This window comes from Delphinus delphis, chromosome 6, assembly GCF_949987515.2.
Source record: "Delphinus delphis chromosome 6, mDelDel1.2, whole genome shotgun sequence".
NCBI lineage: Eukaryota > Metazoa > Chordata > Mammalia > Artiodactyla > Delphinidae > Delphinus > Delphinus delphis.
The window spans coordinates 38,673,618-38,690,656 of record NC_082688.1 but is presented as its reverse complement, the minus strand read 5'-3'; the positions used below and the strand labels follow the sequence as shown (position 1 = coordinate 38,690,656).

Here is a 17,039-nt window from a genome sequence, read left to right as displayed (position 1 = left end):
GCGATTGGTCAGTTCACTGCTCTGAAGGAGAGGCATCCTTTATTTGTGGCTGCCTAGGGAAGGCCAGTTACAATGCAGAAAAGCTAAGAAATGGTAGGAGAAAGTGGAGAAACAAACAGGAAAAGAGTGAAAAACTGGACATAAGAAAAAGGGAAGGTATAGAAGAAACAGCAACTTTTACAGTTGATTGTGCCACAGTTCAAGAAGAGTATAGCGACCACTGTTACATTGTTGGCCCCCCGTGATCTCCCAGTATTTGCCTCTGTGTAGTCCTCTTTCTTAGAACCTGAGTTGGGAGTGTGACTTACTTTAATTAACTGGAAGTGGCAGAGTGATGCTCTATTAGTTCTTGTTCTAAGCCTTAAGAAGTTCTCCTTTTGTTCTGTTCAGAGCCATGATCTGCTTTATAAGAATTCTGTTAGCCTGCTAGAGCTATGTGGACAGGCTGTCAGAAAAGCCACATAGGAGGGAGAGGCCCTGAGAGACAAGCCTGGCCATCCCAGTATCTCAGTCAAGCCCAGGCCCCTGCTGACCTGCCAGCTGGATGAATCCACGTGAGTAGCCATCAGTAAGATCAACAGAAGGATCACCCAGCCAAGCCCAACCCAGACTGCAGAATTATGAGCAAATAAAATGTTCATTGTTTTAAGCCACTCATTTTTGGGGTGGTTTGTTATACAGCAAAATATAGCTCCTGGCCTGTTAAAATGAAGTCAGTGGTCAAGACCCAGTGACTCTACTCTCTGAGACAGTATTGTGTGGATTGAAGAAGCACGTCTGGGACAAAAGCAAGCTTGGTTCAAATCCTTACTTTTTCACTTTTTAGCTCTTATGGCCTTGGGCAAGTTATTTAATCTTTCTGGGGCTCAGTCTTGTTATCTGTGAAGTGAGAGAAATATTTCTTCTCTCACAAGACAGTTAAGAAATGAAATGAATGAAAGTTTGGGGAACATATTAAGTACCCACCAAATCTTATATTATTTGTTATATTCCATTTCCTTCCTGTCGTTCCTTCATCCCCTGAGGGGATACAAGTGATCCAAACTACATTAACTCTTTAGGGTAGCCCTGTGACCTGCTAAAGGCAGTTCTGTCATAGGTCAGTTTTGCACTGCGTATGTATATTTGACCAACAGTTGTGTTTTTATGAAAAAGAGGGAAGCTCCTAAAATACAGGTGATGGATTTTTAAAATGATAGCAGGTTTGTGGGGCACTGCTGGAGACAATGCACATTTGTGTCCATGTCCCAGACCACCTACACCTGCTCCTCTGCAGTATCACAGCTGTTTATTAGACTAAGCTGGGGTCACCAAGGAATATTGAAGTTGCATTCAGCTTATTTTATTGCAGAAGGCATGAAGGCACATGCTGTATTTCCATTTGGTTTTCACAAAAAAGCATTACTCTCTCAATGGTTTGTGAAGTTCACTTAGGCAAAAATTGCAGATTTTGAGGTAGTACTGCATAAAATTTGGTGTTTGTTGAGTCCTTGTCTTCATACTGGAAAGAAGAAAGTCCTATATTGAGTGACTAAATTATGTGCAGACACCAAGAGAAAACACGCACACGCACACACACGAAAGAAAGGATTAAGGAAAAAATAAATAAACCTGCTCTGGCCTCAGTTTCCAATTTGTAAAATGAGAAAGCCAGACTAGAAGGTTCTCCAAGGTCACTTCCAGCTCTGAGTTTTAGCAGACATCTCAAATTCTGAGCATTTATTAGCCCTTTGTGAGATTAAAAACACGGGTTGCTCTCCAGCAAAACATTAATTGCAGAGCTTTCATTAGAAAAAAATCAAAACACTCTTTCAGATTATGCTTTTTTAATTTTAGTTTTAATTGTGTTTTTATTGTTTCCATATTATTTTAAAAGAGAGATGAAAGCTGCAATTTGACAAATTGCTACACCCGTTTCCTTGCCCTATAACTGCCCTAGCAAGTTAACTTAAAACAACTTTCTAAAATGTATTTTTAATGAGAAACTCAGACCCCTGAAATTTGTATAAAACATTTTTTTCCTTCAGACTTCGTATAGGGCTGTAGAGTTTCCGTACCTCAGTGCCAAGAGCATGGCAGAGGAATTTGGCTCAGCTTAGTAATTACCTTCTGTTAGTCTAGCTCGAAGTTGTTTTTCTCTTAATGGCTTAAGAGAGCCATTCAAATGCTTTGATTCTAGTAATAAAAGTTCTAATGGGCAAGGTAGGTGAATGCCCATGTAATGTGTAGCCTATTAAACTGGCCATATCCAAAGCTTATGCAGAGTAAGTTCTTACTAGGGACTTTGAAGAGGGCAGGTCAACGTGGAAAAAAGCATGAGAAAATAAGAGAGCTAAAGTAAGTCTGGGAATGTGCTTCCTCTCTCCAACCAAGATCCCGATTATAGTGGACATTTATTTTTGCCTTCTTTCATGGCGAGGGGGAAAGAGCTCCCCAAAGTCTCCCTGTGTGCTTCCAGAATGTTGATTCACCCGCAAGCTTCACTGTGGACCATGTATATGAGACCACGGTTTCTCAGACTATCTGTGGTGAAGGACCAGTTTGCTTCATCTCCCACACCCCCATCCACTGTGGACTGGTACTTGTATAAAATCTGGTAAAAATGAATCACTGGAAAAATGACAGATGAACTATGACATACAAAATATAAGCCTCAGTTTTTATTATTGAATTTAATTACTCTCTCAAATTGCAGAACAAGTTTCTAACCATCCTCAGTTTCTATACTTACCTTTTTTTTTTTTAACATCTTTATTGGAGTATAATTGCTTTACAATGGTGTGTTAGTTTCTGCTGTATAACAAAGTGAATCAGCTATACATATACATATATCCCCATATCTCCTCCCTCGTGCGTCTCCCTCCCACCCTCCCTATCCCAACCCTCTAGGTGGACACAAAGCACCGAGCTGATCTCCCTGTGCTATGCAGCTGCTTCCCACTAGCTATCTATTTTACATTTGGTCCATGCCACTCTCTCACTTCGTCGCAGCTTACCCTTCCCCCTCCCCGTGTCCTCAAGTCCATTCTCTGTGTCTTTATTCCTGTCCTGCCCCTAGGTTCTTCAGAACCATTTTTGTTTGTTTGTTTAGATTCCATATATATGTGTTAGCATATGGTATTTGTTTTTCTCTTTCTGACTTACTTCACTCCGTATGACAGACTCTGGGTCCATCCACCTCACTACAAATAACTCAACTTCGTTTCTTTTTATGGCTGAGTAATATTCCATTGTCTATACTTATCTTGTTGCAGATGGTAACAAAAATGTGGAAACAGGCATTGGCCCACGGACCACACTCTGAGTAGCACTGACCTAGACTAGGCCAGTAGTATTCTCTGGTTCCTAGTAATTATTTCATGGGTGTTCTTATGACCTGAGCTGGTCCCAGTCACTTGAATGTTGGGACTTTGGTTGAGAAACTGGGACAACAATTCTGTTTTTCCTGGGTGGATGCCATCTTGGGACTATAAGAGAAGTGGCTTGAGAATGAGTCAACACCAAGAAAGCAGAACCAAGAGGTAGCAAGTCAGAAGCTGAATCTGCTCCTGTGTTGTAGAGAAATAGAAGCCAATAAATTAAAATTTTTGCTCAAGCTAGAATTCATTAGGTTTTCTATCATCTGCAAGAGAAAAAGTCCTATGTGATATAATTTGCATGTTTTCCCCTAACTCTCAGTCACCTTGCCAGTCATCTTCCCAAAACAGAGATCTGGGAATGCCATTCTTCTGGTTATGAAAACCTTAGCTTCCCACTGCCTTGGTCCAGAGTTCAGGCTTCTTAAATTGTCATTCAAAGTCATTCGCAGTTGAGTCCCCTTCTTTTTCAGCCTCATTTTTTTTGCTACTCTCATCCTCAGGCACATGCCCAGTGCTTTAGTGTGACCAGGCATGCACTTTTATACATGTTATAGGTTTGGTCATGTTCACTTGGGCTGGATTGCACTTTCTCTTCCCACACCCTCTTCTGATTTTCTAAGAATAGGAACTTGAGAACATAAGGTGTTCATTACTTTTAAATGTTAAGCATTATGCATCACCATAATTCCTGCTGACTCAAGGGCTAATTTTGAGAGTGTTGGCAGGAGGGCAAATTGATGCACCCAGACATTTGACAAAAACTGCATTTAGACTCCAAAGCTTTCATTTCATAGGGAGTCTGGTATGGTTATATTACCAAAATCTCAGAAAACAACAAACTTAGACAAAGTGTGACTTTAAGTTATTGCAAAAATGAATAAGCAAGAAATGAAAACATATGTCTGCACCAAAATGTGTACACAGATGTTCATAGCAGCTTTATTCATAATAGCTGAAAGTGGCAACAAACCAAATGTTCAACAACTGATCAGTGTATAAACAAAATGTGGTATATCCATAAAATGAAATATTACTTGCCATGAAAAGAAGTGAAGTACTGATACCTGTTACAACATGGACTGACCTTGAAAACATTATGCTCAGTGAAAGAAGCCAGATATGAAAGGCCACATATTGTATAATTCCATTTATATGAATGTCTGGAATTGACAAATCTATAGAGAAAGTAGATTAGTGGTAACCTAGGGCTGGGGAGAGTGATGAGATTGAAGGGTGAAGGCTAGAGTGATGAAAATGTTCTCAAATTGATCATAGTGATGGATGTACAACATTGTGAATATACTAAAAGTCATTTAACTGTACACTTTTAATGGGTGAATTATGTGGTATGTGAATTATGCCTCAACAACGTGTTTTTTTTTTTTAAAGTTTATAGGAGCTTTATTCATAAGTGCCAAAACTGGGAAGCAACAAGATGTCTAAGGTGAATGGGTAAATAAACTGTGGTACATCCAGACAACTGAATAGTATTCATTCAGCACTGAAAAAAATGAGCTATTAAGCCATGAAAATACATGCAGGAAACTTAAATGCATATTACTAAGTGAAAGAAGCCAATCTGAAAAGGCTACAACATACACACTGTATGACTTCAACTATATGACATTCTGGAAAAGGCAAAACACAGGAGACAGTAAAAATGATTGGTGGTTGCCAGGGGTTAGGGTGGAGGATGCGGTGAAGAGGCAGAGCACAGAGGATTTTCAGGGCAGTGAAACTGCTCTGTATGATACTACAATGGTAGATACATGCCACTATACACTTGTCTAAACTCATGTAAACTATGGGCTCTGGGTGATAATGCTGTGTCAATGTAGGTATGATTGTAACAAATGTCCCACTCTGGTGCTGGATTTTTTTTTTTTTATTTTCTCCCTCCCTCCCTTCCTCTCCCCTCCCCTCCCCTCCCCTCCCCTCTGTGTTGGGTCGTCTTTGCTGCGCGCAGGCTTTCTCTAGTTGCAGTGAGTGGGGGCTACCCTTCATTGCGGTGCATGGGCTTCTCATTGCAGTGGCTTCTCTTGTTGCAGAGCATGGGTTCTAGGTATGTGGGCTTCAGTAGTTGTGGCTTGTGGGCTCAGTAGTTGTGGCTCACAGGCTCTAGAGCACTGCCTCAGTAGTTGTGGTGCACAGGCTTAGCTGCTCCATGGCATGTAGGGTCTTCCTGGACCAGGGATCAAACCCATGTCCCCTGCATTGGCAGGCATAACCACTGAGCCACCAGGGAAGTCCTGGTGCTGGATGTTGATAGTGGGAGAGGTTGTGTGTGTGTGTGGAGGGGTGTTGGGGGGTCAGATGGCATATGGGAGCTCTGTGTTTTCTGCTCAGTTTTGCTGTGAACCTTAAACTGCTCTAAAAATTAAAGTCTAAAGAAAGAAGCAAAGGAGGATGAGGAGGAAGGGGGTGAAGAACAGGAAGAGGGCCAGGGCAAGGATGGAGAGGAGGAGGGGTGACCTCACAAGGCCCATCTCAGTGGGCACCACGTCTGAAAGTTGCCCTGCGTATCTCTCGTCTCCCTCCTGGCGGAAGAATTAATTGCTCCTTTATCTGTATTTTCATTGTGTTCTTATTCCTACTTCTTTTATAGTTCGTATCACTTTATTATAGTTGTTTGCAGGCCTTACTGAACTATGACCTGCCTGAGGGCAGAGGCAATGCCTTATTTTCTTGATATTTCTACTAGAAATACTACATGGTAGAGTTCAGTTGAAAGTGTGGTGTGTGTATGAATGAAGAACATCTTAAAGCGGCAGTGTTAAGTGCAGTTTTAAAGGATTCTGCTCTAGAATCTGTTGTTCTTCAGGCTTTTTGGTAACCTAAAAAAAGCTCCCTCTACGTGGCTCATCCTTGGGACCGTGGCCAGGATGTGAGCGAGAGCACTGAGGACATGTGACAATCCTAGACAAACGACTTATCCCTACTGAGTCTCCTCCAATAGGCAGCGTACTATTCTAGTAGAGCTGTTGGAAAATACTCTTCCTTGGGGATAATCTAACCATGTGCACGCTGAAATCTGGGACCAGACTTCTGTGTGGTGACGAAGGTCAACTGGGAAGATGTCATTGGGGGGAGAGGAGAAGATCTCATTCTACTGAAAGCCACCACTGCCACCTCAGAATGGCTGCCTGACATGCTCAGGTGAGAGCTTTATTACAAGGCTTTGGGGTTAGACATATGTAAAATGTGTGAAATGTGTTCCTGGGAGGGATGACATTTTAAACTTTTATTATTCATTTATACCTTACTGAGAGTCATATGTAATAGAGTTCTTGAAAGTAGGTTTTAAGAGGGCAATGGAGAAAACTCATCAAGATACTGGTGCTAAGAATGATAAGGAAAAGGTACCTAAGAGGTGATAGGATGCCAAAAATAGCTTTTCTTTACTTCCCAAATTTGGCATCATTTAATGGATAAAGTGAATATTCTCAATCACATAACCACTTTAATTTTAGTACCAGGGCATACTTTTTAAGAAGTCACTTATTTATATTGTTTAAAATAGTAGCATTGAGAATGTGGGGAATTTAGTAGTCAGGGCTCTACTACTTACTTGCTGAACGATCTAAGGAAGTTTCTTCCAGTCTCTGAGCTTCAGTTTTATTCACTGATAAAATGGGCACAATAATACCTGTACTGTTTACATCACAGGATGTTTGTGAAAATCCACTGAGATCGCTGAAAGCAAAATGTTTTACAAAGTAGACAAATAAATTTATAATTGATGTTAGTCTAGGAAGGATAAGTGCTGTGAACTTCTCCTACTAAATACCAATGGAGTTTATTTGTGGTTGGTACAAAAAGCAAAAAAAAAAAAAAAAAGGAAAAAAAGTGCCGTACATTTAGTCCTTTGTTTCTTTAAATTTTGAAGGAGCTCTACCACGTTCTGAAAAGGAATCTTATTAACATTTTGGGAAAAGCCTTTTTATTGAAACTTCTTGTAAGTTTTACACTCAAGGCACACACATGTATGTAAGGATATCTAGCCAACATGTGCCCTTTTAAAAGAGAAAAGCTCTTCTTTAACCATCTTCTCCAAGAATCGTTAATTTGTATCAGAAAATTGGAGAGGCATGCAGGGATACCTTCCTAAGGAGCATAAAATGTCTGAGCAGTTATCACCCATAGCATCTGTCCCTTCTCTGATCTGTTCCAGAGATCACTTGCCAATTCACAAATGCCATGGGGGACCTCTCCTGTGCCGTTATGTAACTCTTGACCTGTGTAGGGCTTTCCCCGAAAACTGCACCATGAGGTCCTTAAGGACAGAGGCTGTGACTTACAGGTACTTGTGTCTCCTAGTTTCCAGCAGTAAATATTTATTAAATGAAAACTTGGCTGAGGCTGCATATCAAGGTCAGGAGGAAGTGGTGCCTCTTGGCAGATTTTATCCTCAGTGTAGCTTACCTGTTCCTGCATAATTGAAAGAAGACTCTGTGGGTTTGAAGGCTGTCTAACCCTTTCACAGGAGATCGAGTAACTGTGCTAGGCCATGGGTGTCAAATAGAGGGCATCACAGTTTAAGAAAGACATGAGAAATTAGGAGACAGTTCAGAGAACAGCTATCATGAAGGTAAAGAGTTTAGAAAGGAAGATGTAGGAAGAGGGGAGGGAAATACTGGGCTTATTTAAACCTGACAAGAGGAGCCTGAAAAAAAGCACGACAGGTAGTTGATTTTCAAACATTTATGGGGATGATTATATAGAGCAGAGCTTCTCAACCTTTGTGGCAAGGCACACTTAAGAAAAGATTTACAGGGCCCACAAGGATAATCAGGTAAGGCTGCTCAAGACTTGATTGTTCTCTAAGGCTTTGACATTCCTAGGTCCCACCCTGCCACCAGAGGACTTAGCACAGCCTTTGGGTAGTGTTATGGACAGAATATTTGTGTCCCACCAAACTCATATGTTGAAACCCTAAGCCCAATATGATATCATAGTATTAGGAGATGGGGCCTTTGGGAGGTGATTAGGTCCTAACGGTGGAGCCTTCATGAATGGAATTAGTGCTCTTATAGAAGAGACCTCACAGAGCTCTCTCACCCACTTTTTCTGCAGGGTTGCTGGGAGAAGACAGCTGTTTACGAACCAGGAAGTAGGTCTCACCAGACACAGAATCTGCTGTTGCCTTCATTTCGGACTTCCCAGCCTCCAGAACTATGAGAAATAAGTGTTTGTTGTTTAAGCACCCAGTCTATGGTATGGCAGCCCAAACTGACGAGGTCAGGGATTTGTGCACATGTTAGAAAATTGATGTAGAGTGCAGGGCCTGTCTGTATTTTAGGTAGCGTAAGAAGAAGTAGGGTCAAAACGAAAGATGGAAGATTGGAATAAAATGAGAAAACACTTTATTCGTAGATTTGAAAATACCAGATTGGTTTGTCAAAGGGTGTGTGTGTGTGTGTGTGTGTGTGTGTGTGTGTGTGTGTGTGTGTCGCATGTCCTAAAAGTCTTTATGCAGTTTAAGTTTCACTGACTTCAGAAAAATAAGTGCTACGGACTTATCCTCAAGATCTCGTTTAAGTTTAATTATTTACATTTATTTTATAGTAACTTTAGTTTTGTGAATGTTGAATAATGAATTATTCATTTTAATTATTTGAGTCAGCCCCTCTGACTGAAGATGGTAATGGCTGACTGCAACACAAAGCAAAATTCCCTATTCAACATTTAGAAAACAGGATAAAAGAACTTTTAAGTTCTTTATAACTGGGTTTGTGTAGTGAAAAGATTCTATAGGAAAGATGGATTTAAGGACGTATATGATCCTGAGTATAAATGTGTGGGTACAAGCAAAAATTCCAGACAGTATTTCAGACACTTAAGGCAGTGGAGTTGGTGAGACCCAAGTCAAGTTTCTATCAAACAGTAAAGGGGACCCAGGTAGTATCTGGGTTACAGATGGGACAAGCAGAAAATTTCATTACTGTAAATATATGAAACCATGAAAGCATGGAGTTGGAAAATAGGATGGCAGGGTAGGGCAGAGGGACCTGGAAGGCCCAGCAGGGGCGGAAGGGTCTGCTGGACTGGTGGGTGGGGGAGGGGCTGTGGACACACCCTCTCCATGTTGTCCCCTCCCCCACACTCAGAAACCCTTTGTGACTCTTCAGTGCTCTGTGATGCAGGCCTGGGACTGCACTCGCACTCTCAGTGCTCAGTGTGTTCAGGCAGTCTTGCGGTTCAGAAATGGGATTCAGAGAATGGAATGTTCTCTCATTTTTGAACAGCGTTATTGACCCATGTCTGAGCTGTGACTCAACATCCTTGGATATTTACCGAAACCTCATTGTCCTGTGCGAGTTGGTGTTGCTTCTTCTGTTGCTGTGGTACCTGGTGAGCTTGCCATTTTCACCTACCTTCAGTAAAACCAAAGACATCCGAAAGGTAAGCAGCCCTGGGTGAGCCCCCAACAGAGATTCTTTGTTGTTGTTTCCATTTCTATTCCCACATTTTAAAATGAGATTGGTTGGCTCAGAGAGACACCTAAGATGGGAAGTTCAAGGAGAGGATAGAACATCATCCTCCTAGGGAAAGAAGCCAGGCAGGGCTAGGGGTTCAGGGAGGACTAAGGCTTCCAGTTGAAGCCTGTGGCCCATCTGAGTGTTTGGAGATTCCAGGATAAAATCCCAAACAGCAATTTTGTGGCCCTAGGTTGGGTTACTTACAGAGTGTGGGATCTCTGCAGGAGAACAGAGTTCCCTAATGCTTGATCATGAGTACATTCTCACGTCAGGCATCACTCGACAAAGCCTTCCTTTGTGCTGGGCTGATCAGAGCAGCAATGCTGAGCCTCTGAGCAGAGGCTGGAGCCTGAGCTCCAGGATACAGGGTCCCATCTGAGGGACATGGACGTGACTGTTGGCCTCAGATGCTATGCCCTCCTTGGGCAGATGACTTCTGACTGAGAATATCAAGTGTGGATCTCATAGACAAAAGTCCTTCTTTGAGTTTGTCAAAGAAGAAAAAAATCGAAAGCATTTTAAGCCTTTAAAATTGATAAAAGGAAGGAACATAAAGTTCTATTAATTAAAATAGAGTCATATTATTCATGGGTAATGAATATCTGAGTTTCCTAGAGAGGAGTGAGAGAAATGAGCCCCAGCCCTTCATTCTTTTCTTTTTGTTCTCAGCGTCAGGGCAGAGCCAAGAGGAGAAGGAAAGGTGGAACACCGAAAGGTAAGGTTCTGCCTATCCCAGCTGAACTCTCCAAGGGTGACCCTTCCTGCCTTTTCCATGACATCCAAGGTCCCTGATCTCTGAGGATGTCAACTGCTAGATACAGTTTCTCTCAGAAACCAGAGTTCTCAGAGGAGAGGCTTGTGGGAGGGCAGTCAGAGCCTGAGACACTGCTCAGATTCCCTGCTCTGCTCATCGCTGGGCATGAACCAGTGATGGACCTGGGCAATGGGTGTTTCCCAACAGGTGGCCATGTGAGATGTCAAGAGTCAGAACTTCTGTGTCCTGACTTTGTAAAAGTCCTTTGACTTCCTGGATGATCAGATCCCTCTCTAAGGCAACACTGATCTCTGGGCTTCACATGGTGGTTTTGAGCATCACATGAGATAAAATGCATGTGAAAGTACTTTACAAGAAGCAACATACACATGTTAATATCATTGACCATTTGACCTCATCTACTAATTCTTGGGTCTTTCAGAGTCTAAGACCCCAAGGGTTTCCCGTAAGGGGACTCCTTTATTATACCTATGCTTCTACCTTCATTACATATAACCCACTCTCCTGGTTTCTCAGGTTGGAGATGTCACCAGACAGAAATAGAGGAGAAAACGAAGCTGATTTCTATTCTGAAAAGGTGACTAACTAGTCTTTCCCCTTCTTTCCTGATCCCTCCTTAGCATGTTCTATGCAATTCCAGGGATTCAGTGCAACCTGCTGTAGTCATGGCAGGGGGTAGCACAGGAATGAGTATGTGATGAAGGCCTTGAGGTGAGGGCTGTTGAGCATGTTGTGAACTCATGGATGTGGAGCAATGTGAAGAGGCAGCAGGCTTCAAATGATCCCACCCCTGCCAGGCCAGCAGGTCCCCCTTGCCTTATTCTGGTCCTGGTTGCATCTTTGTACTTCCTGTCTTCTGCAGCCTCCTGGGCCAGCACGATGAACACCCGAACACCCGCATTCGTCGGCTCTTATGTCCAGACCCCTTCTGTGAGGCGTGTAATAATGCAACTGCTGAGATCAATCGGCTGCTACTCCCAGGGGCCCTGGAAGATTCTACTTCCTCTGTGTCCCCATTGGCTTCCACAGCTCCTGTGACTGAGTCGTCATTTACTCTGTCCGTTGCCTTCTCAACAGTCCCTCCAAGAGACCTAACACCAGCCTCTCTTCTTGAGCCTTCCCCACTGCCCCCCTCCGTTCTCTCCCCTAGCCCAATGACCCCCTTAGTTGACTCTTTTTCACCCTCCCCATTGGGTCATTCTCTGGCACCAGAGCCTTTTCCTTCCTTGGATTCCGAATTCCCAGTGGACTATTCCCCACCCCAACCCCTTGCCTTTCCCCCTCTCCTACCACATGACACTCAGACAGCAGATCCTGTTCTCCCACGAGAGGCCACTTTGTCTCCGGATACCGTTTTCTCTCTTGACCCCACCCTTTCCCAAGATATCAATCCCCTATCAGATTTGGCCCAGGCAATGAATCACCCCGATTCTTTTGCTTGTCATCATGCACCACCAACTCTGTTGTCTCTTTCACCACAGCCAGAGTGCACTTTATCTGTGACTCAATCTGTGACTCCAGAACAGGAGAACTTATCTCCAGATAGCTCTGGTGGGTTATCCACTTGTGTGTCAACAATCAGAGGCACTGAGCATTCAAGCCTGTCAATTGCAGACTTCTCCTGGCGGCAAGCTCATGCCAAAGACTCGTTCCCTTCCACGTTGGCACAATGTGATTTCAATCAGGAGTTTCTTGACCTCCATTCTTCAGAGGCCTCTTTTGGGGGAGACCCTGCAGCCAACCTTGTAGAGCCTGGTAACCTCTCATTTCTCAGCCCTGATGTCCTGGCACTCCTGGAGAGACAAGTCCAAAAGAGGAGCGATTTCCTGATGTGGAAGGAAAAGGAAAATGAAAAAGATTCTTTTCCAGAACAACTTAGGCCAGACTACCAACGAAATTCTTCGTGGAAAATGTTAGAGTCAACTGCTGATAAGCATGACTCGGCAGTCTGCCTTCCCTTTTGGAGCAGCAGAGACAAATCAGAGGAGCTGCATGTGCGTCAGCAGCCCCCATATCCTAAGACCCTGGAGGACCATTTACAGCAAAAACATATCCAGTTCTTCTGGGGTCTCCCGTCTCTGCACAGCGAGTCCTTGCCCTCTGCTGTTCATGTCTTGGCTGACAGTTCCTCAATCTTTATTTTCAATAGAAACTCGAATGCCTCCACAGGCCAAGAATCACCAGTGCTTCCTGATCCCCTGCCTCTGTCCTTGCCTGAGCCCTTGCCTCAAACCCTGCCTCAATCTCAGCCCCTACCTCTCACTCAGGTCCAGTCCCAGGCCGACCCTCAGTCTCCACTCCCAGTCATACCATCTGATCCTCTACCCCAGATCAGGACCTGTGGAGTGAGTTTCCACAGACCTCAGGATGAGTCCGAGTCTCTCTCCTCATCTGAAATTCAACAGCTGGAATGGAACATTTTGCAGAAACAACAGGAAAATTTGTGGGGTTTACCCTCTGTGGTCCAAAGATCTTGGGAAGACTTTTGTCCATCAGCTCCTAACACTCCTCGCCACCGGGCCCCCCAGGCCCATGTTTCAATCTCCATCCTTCCTGGGGAGTTTCCTCTCGGTGATGAAGTTCGGAAGAAACTAGAGCATCACCTTCGAAAGAGGCTCATCCAACACCGGTGGGGCCTGCCCCGCAGAATCTACGAGTCTGTGTCACTGATATTGCCTCCAAATGGTTTTTCAGAGGCATCTGAGTCGGTGAGCAATAATGGAGTCTCACTGATCTCTGGGTTTAAGGGTCAGAGTAGCAAAAATGGAAATGTTGGATTGAGCCAAACTGGAGGCTTCCATGAGAGGAGCTCAGAAATGTTCCAGCTAGAGGAAGGTGTGGGGAAGGATCTGGGACACAGCCTAGAGAATGGCCCAAAAGATCACCTGTTGAATGACCCAAAGAGCTCTTCAGGTAAGGATCTGGGGTATGACTCTGAGAAAGACCTAAAGAGTCAGATGGTGAGTCTCTCAGAGAAAAATCCAAGGATGTCAGCAGAGAGTCTAGGTCAGAGACAACTTCAAAATGTCCTAAAAGTACATTTGAGCAAGAAGTTTGGAGAAATAAATGAGGGTCGACTCCCTGGGACTGTGCATAATTCATGGCATGCTATCAAGCAAACATTGCTTCTTTCTGTGAAATCCCACACCCAAACAAAACAGAGAAGTGTGCCATCATCAGTGGGTGCGGCCTACTCCCTGAATACCTTCCAGGACCTGACTTTTGTTGATTCCAATACACAACAGATGCTGGAAGCCCATATTAAAAGGTTTCATATGAGGATGTTGTGGGCCCTTCCCCGCAAGGTCCTTGAATCCATACAGATCTTTAAATTGAAAGATGCCTCATCCCAGTCCTTGTCTCATGCCAACTTGCCCTCCTCAACCAATGTGATTTCTGAGGCAGACTCCAAATCTGGGAGCTTCAAGTCCTTTAGAGGAAGCTCTGAATCTCTCCATGGAGACAAAGCGGGAACAACAAATTCAGCCCCTGTCCTGGATCGTTCTCTCCCTGCCACCTCACCTGTGGGCAAAGGAGGACAGAGGGTCCTGAGACAATCACGCTCTGATGTCAACCGTAGGCTGGCAGAGGATGTTCAGAGAATTAAGGATGCCAGACAGACTCCTCTGTCTGTTTCACTCTCCATCACAGGGAAAGCAGGTCCTAGACAGACTCAACTAGCCAACAGATATCCCCAAAAGCTGCTTGCAAAGCAAGCTGGGGCCAGATATGAGCCGAAGCATAAGAGTGTGAGTTTCAGTGATAAAGGAGAAATGCAATGGGGCAAAAAGGTGGAGAAGTCAGAACCTGTTTCCATGCCCAGATTGTCTAGGGAGGTATTCGCGGCTGAGGAGCCTGATCCTCTTCAATTAAAAACTAGTGACATGGTGACAACTAGCAAGCCAGGGAGCGCCCAAATGATAAATGTGAATGAGAATAAAGCAGAAACTACCGTGACCACTGGAAGCCCCCCACCCAAATTACCAGTTCGCCAAGATCCTAAATCATTAGACCTTAAAGAACAACTGTTCCGTGAGTTAAACTTTAAACTGGAGAACAGGGAGCATAGCCAGGCTCAAGGCCAACCCACTGACACATCCCTTGCTTCAGATAACTTGACTTATGAGGCCTCACTGACTCATGCCCAAGGTGTCTCAGGTGGGGACATGGGAGCTTCCCAGGTGCTGCATGTCCATTTGGAGGACAGAGGAATCAGGATGGAGCAGCAGCAGAAACCTTGGGCCCCTAAGCAGGATAAGAACTTCCCACCAACTGCAAAGAGAGTGAGCCCTCTGGAGCCCAAGGCAAAAGAGCTTGATGGAGGGGATAAAGGCTTGGGGACATCCCAACTTAGGAGGAAGAGTTTCCCTACTCAGGAGAAGGTACTAGGGCAGACACGTGCGAGCAAGTCTTCCCAGACCCTATCACAGAAGGGACAGCCTCTTCCTGAAGGCCATAACGGAAAAAGAATGATGCACTTCTTGCAATGGCTTTATTCTGGGATAAAATACGAAAGTCAAGAAGATGCCCAGGAAAAGGGCAGCCCCATATCAACTGTGCAGAACAGAGGCCTAGTTAAAAGTAAAGCTGCCTTTACTGGGACAACTGAAGCTCAGAAAATCGTGACAGACAATGGGAAGTTCCTAGAGGAGAAACTGGGGTGTCAGCATGCAATTGATGTCACCTGCTCTCAAGGGCCCCGTCCTCCCCCAGTGCAGGTGAGGAAAACTCAGCAAAAGGCGGAAGTGCAGGTCCGGACAGAACCTGTCCAGGGACATCCTGTCAACTACAGGGCTCCCTCCTGTAAAGTGACAAATGTCAAGTCCTGCCATCAAATATCAAGTCCTACCTTTGCTGGCCAGAGTTATCCTCCAAGTACAAGACAGATCAGAGATAAGAAGAGACACCCCCAGAAAGTTGTGGCATTCAAGGACCAGCAACTATGTCACAGACATCTCCCACCAGTGTCCCACGGGGAGCCTGTGCCCCATCCAAGCCCCACCCACAGGCGTCAAGCTGGCCAGGCACCCACGGCTGCTCTCAGCACTGCTGAAGGCAGTGTGTTTGGACATCGGTCTCTACTCTTCAGACAGAAAACAATTCTCCAGAATTCCCAGGGAGGAAGACTTCCCATCCAGAAATAACTCCTTCCTTGTGGAGATTATTGATTCTCCCAAATAAATAGTTATCTAATAATAGTGTATCTTTTCTGTGTACTGTGTTGGGGGCATGGGTTTTGGGTAACTCAGGGCTTATGTGTAAGGGAAAGGAAGGAGATAGTTCAGCTCTTACCGATTGCTTCCTTTGGCTTTGGCTAAAAGGTGACCAGTCCTCTGGAGTTCTTGCTGAACCCCGCCACCCCACCCCCCGCCCCAAAGCCCATTTCCTCCCTGATGAAATTTGAGGAGATGGGCTTTGTCTTCTGCCGCTTAGCTTAGCCTTAATGAAAATGTATAGCAGCCCACATCTCCCCCCCTCACTGAACGTTTTATATCCTTTAGAGAAGTAGGGAAGATAGGTCTTTTATACCTGAGGAGCGTTAAGGACAGGTATACTTTCTGAAAATAATGCTGAAGAAGAAACAACAGCTTAATCGTTATTTAGAACTCAGTGACCAGAGGCTCCTACAGGGGGCTGAACCCTGAATGGCACTATTTGGGCGGAGGTGTTGCTCTGCTGGACCCTGGGCTAGTTGCCGTAGGGTCCAGGAACAGCACAGCAGCTGCTTAAGAATCTGTTATGTGGGTCATGTTAATGTATCGGGAGAGCATACTTTAAACTTGACATGGAGGTTTCCTTACTAGAAAGGCACCCTGGGGAAGTGGTTCCCCTCCCTGGGTATTTTTTCAGGCTGCTCAATTGATGACTTTTTTTTTGGCGGAGGAAAAGCACCACTCAGCTGTCAGTGGTAGGAATGTTGACCAGGCAGCCACCTACTTCCCAGAGTAAAATACAGCTGAGAGTAAGCAAAAGATGTCTTAAAGTGAGTGGGAAAGTAAGAAAAAGTGAAGAGAAAGAATGTCCTTACTGGTGGAACAAAGTTCATGCCTCATCATTCCCATATCCTGACCCTGTCCTGCTGCCCCATTCCTCAATCTGATCCAAGCACCATGTCCTTGAGGCTGACCAGACAACTGCACAGCACACTGATGCCTTATATCAAAAAGGCATGGGGGTGTCTTTGAGTACTAAAACAGTATCTCCAAGGATGTCATCAAGATGGCATCCCCCTCTTTGGGGAAGGTGATCATGGTGCTTTCTTTCCATCTATGCTTGGTGGGAATACACAAGATATCGCCCTTAGTGTGTACAGTTCACCAGTCAAGATGAAGGTGCCACCACTGATATTAATAGCCTTGGTGGAGCCGTGGTACGCCTCCCCCAGGATACCTGCAGCTCATGAACCAGAGGTGAGTCCTAGACTAT

At 44.5% G+C, this 17,039-nt stretch overlaps 1 protein-coding gene across 1 annotated transcript in view; it reads left to right on the top strand.

The window, feature by feature from the left end:
• The window catches only part of LOC132426614 (spermatogenesis-associated protein 31D4-like), a 203,268-nt gene extending 187,479 nt beyond the window's left edge, over positions 1–15,789 (top strand). The window contains exons 6-9 of the mRNA XM_060013411.1: positions 9,605–9,761; positions 10,508–10,553; positions 11,130–11,190; positions 11,476–15,789. Of these exons, the coding sequence (XP_059869394.1) occupies positions 9,605–9,761; positions 10,508–10,553; positions 11,130–11,190; positions 11,476–15,757 (4,546 nt within the window). The 3' untranslated portion in view covers positions 15,758–15,789. The remainder of the gene's footprint in view (positions 1–9,604; positions 9,762–10,507; positions 10,554–11,129; positions 11,191–11,475) is intronic.
• Positions 15,790–17,039: the final 1,250 nt, after the last annotated feature.